The following is a 10,017-nucleotide window of genomic DNA, read 5'->3' as shown; positions in this document are numbered from 1 at the left end:
TGTTGTTAAGTGCTAGGTGACTGCCGTGTACCAGTACTCATTCCAAAAGCACTATCCGTCTAGGCCTGGGCCAGTAGCCCAGTACAGTATCAGAGAGCTCAAGATACAAGACAGTCGACGAACTGGGAAATCGAGAGGTACTGGGCCTCAAAGTGTGAAATGGCCGCAAATGAAGGCGATAAAGCCGACGCTGTGCCAATAGTTCCAGTGGGATTAGAGGCTGTGTATACTGCGTGTAGGAATCTTTATCCTGATCAGCCGAATCCGTTGCAAGTCACCGCCGTTTTGAAGTTTTGGTAAGTTTTAGTCCGAAGTCTCTGACCAACTAGTGGGAATAAGATTACACATGACTCAGACATGTCAGAGCGAGGTGCACCATGTACCACCGTTCAATGCAATACTGTGAGTGGGTAAGCCCTACGTTGTTGATATCACAGGAAAGAGCGTGAAATCGTCTCAAAATGACATGAAAGTAATGTCTCTGCCCACATATTAAGAGAGTCATCTAGCATGGGAGAGCTGGAGCAGTGGACATGGTGAAAATAAATCTTATAAAAATGAATTCTGGTGTCAAATCATTTTATTTTAATAGGCCCTATTTGTTTACAATAATAAATCAGTCTAATGTCTGAAATTACAGTAATTTCAGACAATAGTCTGAATGGAAATTTTGCAAATCACTTGAACATTGACCGCAATACAGTTTTGGATGCCTCTGGTATGTGTTTATTATATGTAGGTTTTCTGTCACCACGTCAATTTTTTTTTTTAGTGTGTGTGAAGAAAGAATCTGAAATATCATGCAATCAATTTTGTGACAGATGAATACACTGAATCGCCATATTCACCAAAAAGAATTTATGACGGTGTGTGAGAGAGTTCTGGATCACTGATGCAGGATGTAGGAATGCACTGTATGGACGTGACGCACACAACATGCTGAATAGGAATTTATAATTTATACACCCCCCCCCCATCTGCAGCAGTAACTTTCAACTTCCTTGTTAATTGAATAGAGCTGATGATTTGCTTATGTTGGATCCCCATGGTACTGTGAACTTGAAGTAACTTAAACCCAAAATGCACATGTGTGTGCAGAAGGTGGTGCGGCTTGCGTTATTCAAAACTGTTCGTTTCAGTCTGGTGTGAAAGTGGAGAGTTACTTGCTAAATCATGGCTGGAGATAGTCCTAGAAGCGAGAAACTATGAAAGTGATTTTGTAATGTACAATTGTGTGCATTATTGCAAATGAAATGGTTTGTTCATCAACAATCTGCCGGTTAGTACAACTGAATGTTCAGATATTTGATTGAATTGAAAGTCGAATTTTCGAATAGTGAATTATTCAAATGACTCAGCCATACATAAAATATTGTTGAAAGAATTCCACGTGAGGACACAACTAATTTTTCCCTGCAGTGAGCTGTTGGCAATCTGAAAGCAATAAAATGTCCTTAAAAGTTAAATTTAGCAGTGGAAATATTGAGATATTCACTTGAAACACAATTTTTCAGACCAGTCTCATAATGTTTGTCTACAGGGTGTCAAGTGGCGTCTGTGTATGGAATTCTTTCCAAAGTAAACGTGTGGGAATATGATTGTTAAAAGTGAGAAAACAGTTGAAAAATTGAACCCCGTGATATTTAGGTGTCGTTCGTTCAGTGAACAATTGATAAGACAGGACAGTAGGCAGACAAGCAACGAATCCAAAGACAGGTCAATCTCTTCTTGACCCCAGATGTTGTTTCAAATCTCATCTTCTGTGCTTGGTTGGATTCTATAGGCTTGGGGGTCCCGACCCATTGGACTACATCAGTATGTACAGCAACCCAGGCCTGCTAGAGAGAGGGATTCCCCCTCACTGGCATTACGTCAGCTTTGGACTCTCGGACCTCTACGGTGATGGACGAGTCCATGAGTAAGTAATAGACCCGGTCTTTTCGGAGCTGTCAGGGAGGTAGACATCTGCCGAGCAGATTGATTAAAATTAGCTGAAAAACATTTCAGAAGCAGTTAAATGTGGGTGCGCTAAGCAAAACTTTCCTGGATTTAGCATATTGTGGGCTTAACAAACAATTTGCTCTGTGTTTAGTTTTTTGGTTGGTTTTTATCTTCTCTGAGCGGGAGCAAGAGAGGGCATGCTTTAACATAGAAACAACACTCCTTAACTTTGGTTGGTACTCACTGCATTATCACGCAGAATTATATGAATTTGGCACAGGGTGTGCTGAGTACGTGCCAACATTTGATATGTGTGTCTTCAGGTGTGTGTCTTCAGGTGTGTGTGAGGACGTTGGGAAAACAACCCACCACCCTGTCTTTCCATGGGAGGTTGGGGCGCACTTCAACTCGGGGCAGATAGAAACCCTTTCTAGCAGTTACGGGCTTTGGATGTAAGGCTTTTTCCACGAATTTATCAACAAGCAACACGCCCCCTCCAGTAATGGCTTGTAGGGGTGGGCTTGTCTTATTCCAAGTCTCAATAGCTAAGTGATTCAGAGAGTCGATCACTGAAGTTTTGCTGCCGTTACAGGTTCACGGGCCCCGACACTCCAAGTGGCTTTGGCTTTGAGCTGACCTTCCGACTGAAAAGGGAGCCAACAGAAACAGCGCCCCCTACCTGGCCTGCCCAACTCATGCAAGGCCTTGCCAAATATGTCTTCCAATCAGGTATTTAATGCAATTGGAGAGTCGTACTTCTACTTGTTCCACTCTCTAGTTAAACAGTCAAATCTCGTTAATAAGAGATCCTTCGGACTTAACTTGTTGTAAGAGGAACCATGTATCATCAGGAATGAAAACGAAAAAACAAAGGATTGGGACCTAAAATTTTCCTTGTTATAAGCAGAGTCTTGTTTTAACAGTGCTCTTATTAACAAGGTTGGACTGTGTACTGCAAACAGGATTTGGCAAGTAGATGCAGATTTGGAGTTCCTCGATTGTTTCACTTACAATATGCCAATTTTACTGTTGACTTGCTTGATCTGCATGAGCATAATTGGACTGCGGTTTTCCTGATTTCTGAAAAATCCAGAGATTATGATTAAGGCGTGTCTGTGTATAAAAGTTGATAATAGAAACCAAGAAATGAACCAGATGAAAGACCGTACACCCTGTGTTGCCATGGGGCCCTCTAAACCTTCTGGTGATTATTTTGTGGATACTTCATTTTCCTCCCATCTCGCCACTGGTTTCAAGTCAGAGGGACCAGGAGATTGGTGGTGGATCATGCTGAAGAATTTTGCTTTGGGATGGGTTGGATATCATCGGACAGTTGGGGCACTGTTTAAGATGGATGGGACTGGGCATCGGTGGCACCATTCGTGGTGCTCTCTTCTGATGACACAGGACTTTGCCATCATGAGCCGTGAATGAGAAAGAAGATATCGTAACTCGCCAGTCCTCACACATCCCTACTGCCCTCCTTTGTCAATTCCCATCGATGAGACTTGAGTCCATTTCATAAACATTTTGTCACACCACTGCCCCAAACAGCTCAACTGCTTATTGTGCTCAAACCGTGAGATAATGTTGGGTTGTGTACAGAATTAATGGCGAGTGATCAATTTTGTATACTTCATCCCTTGGCTGCTCAGATAACACCTTGTGTGCAGGGGACCACGTGTCGTGGCACAGTCCGCTAGACAACAGCGAGTCTCGGGTCCAGCACATGCTCATGTCCGAAGACGCTCAGCTCCAACCCATTGCTACTCCACTGGGGATGGTCAACTTCGTCCAGGTAGGTCGCTTCTCGAAGACTGCTGTGCATTTTGCCACTTGACGCAAGTGAAATCATTTTTGGTAGAACGACGCGTCGTCCGTGTCAGTTCAAAGGTGTCGGTAAGGCTATGTCTGTATCAACTTGCTGTGGCTAGGAGTAACCTATGTCTATGATAGTAACTGCTCCAGCTAGCCAGTAGCTTCCCATAGATGCCCATGTTATTTCCACAGCCACAGCCACAACTTTTAGACACAGCCTTACACCCAATGTTTCCATTTCCCACTTTAACCCTAACCCTCCTCAATCCTCCAAAATCCTTCTGGCGATTTTGAAGGATTTTGGAGGATTGAGGGTGAATGGCAAAAATGCATGGCTGATTATGAAGGATGCCATGCGTGAAGGTCGTGGATTAGACCTTGTATTGTTTTTGCTTAGTCAAGCACAAATTCAGCCCAATATTTCTTTTGAATCAACTGCACTGCTCAAGAATGCCCGGTACGGTAAATGGTACGTAGTCTGTGATTATTTGAAAAAGTGGCCCATGGGACATGCCGAAAAACAAAGGTTGGACCCAACGGATATCCCCCCAGAGTGGGAATAGTCGACATGTTGCGGGAACCCTCTCTGCTGTGATTAAACCCTGTGGTGATTGACAAATATACGGTGGTCCTTTGCAGATTGTTGGTGTGTGCACTGAGGAATTGCAGGCAGCCCAGAGGTGGAATGGTCCATCCATCTTGGAACTCCTGAAGTCCTGTCAGGTGTTAGTATGGCACTTGCATTTGTGATGCCGGGGCAAAGCCCAGTTTCAGTCGCACGCCGGTTTGAGAGCAGAGCAAAATGCGTCAGGATAATGATCAAAATCTCTGCAGTTGCTTTAATAAGTACCCTCTTTCTTTATGTTCTGCCATACTTACCAAGAACAAATTGTACGAAGTGTTTTGTCCATTCAAGTCTTCCCTTGTCATTGTCAGAGGTATGTTTTGGAGCATGAGCAACACGTGTCTTTAACCCCTTCGCGCTGGGACACGGCTAGAAATGCCATAAAAATTGAGATCTCAGCCCGCTTTTCCGCTATTATTCTCGGCCCACGCTCGAGCGAACACGGTGAAAGAAGGCAGACCCTGGCTCTTGTATATATGGTAGTTGGTCTTTATGCATAGCCCAGAAATGAAAAGATGGAATTTGCATCATAATCACCAGCTTCAGAATAGTCCCCACATTGAAAAGAGGCAATGGGAATGTGGAAGGGTGAGTAGAGCTGCATGCCACCGAACAATCAGCCTTTTCCCCGTGTAATTCAAAGCGTGCAGAGCACGGAGGGCCACAAACCGAGAATTTGCGGTTTGGCAGGTGGCCTTCGTGACCAAGCGAGGCTGGAATTCTTGGAGTCAGCTTTCGGAAAGAAATTCCCGTCGCCAAGGGGTTAAAGGAAAAGAACAAGACACTGGTTCAGATTGTTTAGAATACAATTATCATTGCACAAAATGTTGTTTGACTGCAGGGCTGGGGGGGAGTGGCTGATCACAGACATGCGGAGAGGGGAGACCATCTTTGAACTGAACCCCCACCTGCAGGATGAGGTGGAGCGGGGCATCGACATGGACGGCTCCAACCTGAGTGGGGTCAGCGCCCGCTGCTCCTGGCAGGAGCCCGATGACCTGGAGGTGTCTGGGGATGAGAAGCCTCTGTCGCAGAGAATCTCCCCGCAGCGTGAGTTGTCGCCGCAGTAGAAGTCGAGTATCAGATAATGCCATGCAACGTGCACTTTTACGATCCCTAAGAGTGATCTGGCAAAAGTGGTCTAGCTGTGGTGTGACCCGGTACATCCAATTCAAGATTTCTCTGTGCAGTTCTTTACCACAATCATTTTGTGTTCCTGAGCAAGGCATTTTAACCATTTTAGCCATCACAGGATCTAACAGGGCACTGTTCAGTAGGACTACCTGTAGTTCCCGCTGTCTGAAAATTGGCAATTTTGAACGAGGTGGAGCCAAATGTAGCCCAATGCAACATACTCCTGTGGGCTTAAAACCAGCTGGCTGGAAGGTTGAAAACCAGCTGGCTGGTAGGCTTAAAACCAGCTGGCTGGTAGGCTTAAAACCAGCTGGCTGGTAGGCTTAAAACCAGCTGGCTGGTAGGCTTAAAACCAGCTAGCTGTGTTCGAGAAGGGCTTTTGTTCAACAGCCTATGAATATACATGAAACATCAAATCTAGATAGCTGTTTTTCTGTGTTTCATTAACGTGGAGTCATTTGCATTGTCTTGCAGAGTCAGAACAGATCAAAGCCGCCCTCAAGAAGGGTCTGGCCAGTGAGCGTCCAGCCCTGCCGCCCATCTCCAACCCGCAGGCCGGCAAGCCCCCCGCCAACCCACCGTACCTACAGTCCCAACGGCAGTCGTCACTGGACAGCGACAGTGATCCCCAGGGCAACCTCGTGGAGCTGGGCAACCCACGCTGCCTGGAGCGGGTCCACATCAGGCTGAACCATGAAGCTGCCGCGCTGCTGCCTTTGTCTATGAAGTGAGCTATGATGCTTTTTCCATTACTGTTTTCTGAAGCCCGATTCTCATTTGAAAAAAAATGGAGACATTTTAGGGTACATTTGTAAGAATTATAGCTCACCGGGAAGGATTTTTTCTCCTTGTATCTCAATAGGGGTCGTTTAAGACACGGCCGCCACTTTACTTTCAAGAGCGTCTCGGGAGATTGTGCAATAACACTGGTGTCCAATGGCGTGGAAGGCGCCTTTGTGGAAGAGTCCCATCCTTACGCAGCCAGGGGACAGTGGCTACAGGTCAGTAGACAAGAAACGTCTGCACAGTGATGTAAATCACAATGTTGTGGCCAAGAACCTATCACTTCCTACAGATGATTTCAAATTCTCTTTTGAGTAATATAACATCCAAGTTCAGATAGAACTGTGCTCTTTATGGTGAAACTTCCACTGAGACCTTGCTTTACACCACTATAAGATCCACCCTCTCACACCGTTGATTTTGAACTTTACTTTCACATAAAATAGTCCTAGACTGCTCTTTATGTACAAAATCAAATCAATTGGACTATTTTTTTTCTTTTATCTAGTTTGTTTTTACATCTTGTAAGCATTTGTGCAAAGCCTTGGGAAAAGTCTGGACCATGAAAACGCCCAAGTTGCAGCATGCCTTCAGCTTCAGCATCATTATTTTGCATGGGGCTTGGGTGTCCTAGGCACAGAGAAAGCGGTAACTGGTTGCCTATGAGACTAGGGGGATAGGCCACTATGAGGAACCCTGTCCAAACTTCTTTCATGCTTGTTCCCACGTGCCAGGTGTTGTTCACCAGTGACTTCATCAACTTGCTGGAGGAGGAACTTGATGAGCTGTCAGCTTCTGAACAGGTAATCAACTCAGTTGATTGCAGTGTTGTATTCGAGTCCATCACCAATCCCTGAAAGTCCATCACAAGTCATTCGGTCTTAAGCCAGTTCACAAGCCATTCCAATGAACTGTGACAGCGGCATTCCTTTGCCATCGTTCACCCTGTTACTTATGACTGGCCTTGTGAAGAGACTTATGACTAGCCTTGTGAGGACTTTTGACTGGACTTGTGGTGGACACGAATGCCACTGGTTGATTGTTCCAGTGCAAATCGTCCCACCCAGTAGTTTTTCTGATGCAAAATACCCCAATTCTTGTCAGCAACTTTCCTTTTCTCTCCTTGTATTTTGAAGTTGAATTCTGTCTCAAAATTCAAATAATGCTCCGCCAGCGGGACAAGTACTCAGCATTTTGCTCACAATGTCAGGATTGTATTTACCCATGCAGATCGACCTTCCAAAAACGTACCAGTGGCCAGAGAAGGGATTGTTCATCACCATCACGCCCAACGACTGAGCCGCGCAGTGCCTTCAACTCAACGCCGCTGACCAACTCTGCCAAACAACAGCTAAGTAACACAGTCACCTGATCTCTGTATACTGACTGGACCGAGGGCTGGAAGTCACCAGGCGCCATCTTTTGGAGGCCCAACTTTGCTCACATGCCTTACAAAAACTGAGCTGAAGACTCAGGATCAGTTTACAGGGCAGTATCTTTGGAGGCCCAAATAATGGCGCTTAGGAGGCCTCATTTGTTTGTGCACAGTGATATAGCGCGCACTATCCAGTCAGTACATAGACGTCAGTGTGGTCATTGTGTTAAAGTATCTTTGTCTTTGATAGTACCATAGTATTAAGGGCCTGTACAAATAATTCTTGCTTTTGAGAACAAGCTCTGTTCACTGAACACAGGTATATGAAGTGTACCTGATCTCCATTCGGCTATAGAGCACCAAGATTCAAAGAAACACTCACAAACACCTCATCCGTCCTGGCCCAGAAAACCCTACAAAATTTAGACGTTTGTTAAACAATGTTCACTGATGCTTCCACACTTGCGGCGGTACTTAAATTATTTATTTACATTGTAACTAGGTTTTGTTTGAAATGCATGTGTATCGTTGAAAATCTTTTGACCAGTCCGTAAGTCTATGTATGTTTATACCATTAGTGGATGTACTTTGGTTTAGCAGAGTTTGATGCATGACATAGTGAAATTGTGCATGGCATAAATGAATTTGGCCCGAGTTGAACAAGTTCATGTCATGCAAGGCGTAAACTGAACGGCAATTTACTGCAAGAAAAAATATCACACTGCGTACTGTACGTACCAAGAAGTATGGACCCGTTTAAATCAGCCATGCTGTGGCAATTTCACATTGGCATCACGACAACTTGTTTTTTTTCCTGTTATGTAAATATCAGAAAAATTGTTATTCTGTAATATCGACATATAGATATGAATATGTATTTAATTCTAATTTATTGCATGTGGCACATCACTCGAGTCCGTTGTGGGGAAGGAGGAGTTGAAATTTGTGGGAAATTCCTTTGGAGGATCATCATGCTCCTTCTTGGGCTGCCATCAGACCAAAGATTGTTTTACCGTCACCTTGAAATTTAAGAACTCTATCCCTTTTGGACAGAGCAGCAGTGCTCGTAGGAAAGGCTAATTTTGTTCTTGCTTCAGAAACCTCTCAAATGGGGTATAAATGGTGTTGGGGTAAGTGGCGTTATATTTCAGGCCTGGTTGCCTTGGTGGCCGCTGTTCACAATTTTCCACTCCAGTGCTTTCGCCTCGTCGTGTACATAATAATTACATTTATTGCCCACAATTGGGGGGGGGCGTAAAAGGCTCACTCGAGCTCAAATAGTAATGCAAAATTTTTCTCCTAAGGCTGGTGGGGTTTGGTGAGCATTGACTGCCTATGTCTTCATGTGGTTGTGTAGCACAAATATTACGGCATTGCTTTGGAATTGTGAAAGATGAACTTGTATATTTATTTAGTGGCAGAGTTTATGCCACGGTTGTACAATTTTAAATTATGTCATCATAAAAATGCAATTTCTATCAACGATATTATTCGATCAAAGAAGTCGGTAGAACGCTATTATTACATATACGTGTTCATGGACATGTAGTTATATTTTACGTAGTACTCAGTTATCCCTGCCATAGAAGTAGAGCTGTCATATATTTTTGACGTTTTATTCCAGTAGCCACATTGAATACATGGAAAGCACTTCCAACTCGTTACATGTACCATTGCTACAGAGCTTGGATAGATAACTTACACCTTTCTTGGATATACATGTACGTGTATGCATGCAAAGTTTCCTTGCATTTTTAAAAAATTGCATTTTTAATGCAAACAAGAAAAAAAAATACAGCTCTCCTTTACAATACTGGTGCTAATCTTTACTTAAAAAAGTCTATGAAATACATTTATCATGTAAAATCTCTTATGATCAAATGTACCTAGAATGTGATTGTAAGTTCAAAGGAAACACTTGAGGATAAATGGGTTTATAGAAGACGTAAATAGAAAACATTTTGAAATCACATTTCTGCCTTTTTCTGACAAAAGAAAATCTTTCATTAAAAAGTAAATAAAATGATAATTACACATTTGCATGGTGCATCTGTTTGAAATTATTCCCTGTTTTTTGAAGTTAAAATGACATGACTGTCTCTGTTCACAACCATTTATAATGTGACTGTAGTACATCAATTTTCATGTAGTTGGTCATCATGCAAGCAGACCAGGGGTGAGATTTCTCATTTTTTTTTGTTTTGGATTTCAGCTTTTTTTTCCTCACTGGCTGTGTACGAAAGTATACGAGATTTCCACAGTTCAGCTTTTTCATGCCTTTTTGAGCAGTTCAGCTATTTTTAATATTGGTCAATCTCACCCCTGGTATACATAACTCGTC

At 43.5% G+C, this 10,017-nt stretch overlaps 1 protein-coding gene across 1 annotated transcript; it reads left to right on the top strand.

Moving 5' to 3' along the window:
• Positions 1 to 36: 36 nt before the first annotated feature.
• On the top strand, positions 37 to 9,710 carry LOC110977142 (suppressor of fused homolog). Its single transcript, XM_022230996.2, has 10 exons — positions 37 to 296; positions 1,784 to 1,918; positions 2,534 to 2,670; positions 3,597 to 3,739; positions 4,399 to 4,484; positions 5,226 to 5,434; positions 5,993 to 6,245; positions 6,381 to 6,519; positions 7,036 to 7,104; positions 7,532 to 9,710. Exons 1-10 carry the CDS (start codon positions 160 to 162, stop codon positions 7,598 to 7,600), a joined length of 1,377 nt encoding a protein of 458 aa, XP_022086688.1. The 5' UTR covers positions 37 to 159; the 3' UTR covers positions 7,601 to 9,710.
• Positions 9,711 to 10,017: the final 307 nt, after the last annotated feature.

This window comes from Acanthaster planci, linkage group LG13, assembly GCF_054643075.1.
Source record: "Acanthaster planci isolate LZ-2023a linkage group LG13, COTS_SCS, whole genome shotgun sequence".
In the NCBI taxonomy this organism is placed as follows: domain Eukaryota; kingdom Metazoa; phylum Echinodermata; class Asteroidea; order Valvatida; family Acanthasteridae; genus Acanthaster; species Acanthaster planci.
This window is presented reverse-complemented; position numbering and strand designations above follow the sequence as displayed.

Bases quoted from the DNA above. Each gene is read 5' to 3' on its own strand.
- LOC110977142 (XM_022230996.2), top strand. From the start codon at position 160: ATGGCCGCAAATGAAGGCGATAAAGCCGACGCTGTGCCAATAGTTCCA. The intron at 3,740-4,398 runs GTAGGTCGCTTC...GGTCCTTTGCAG, and splicing joins GGATGGTCAACTTCGTCCAG to ATTGTTGGTGTGTGCACTGA. The intron at 6,246-6,380 runs GTGAGCTATGAT...GTATCTCAATAG, and splicing joins CTGCTGCCTTTGTCTATGAA to GGGTCGTTTAAGACACGGCC.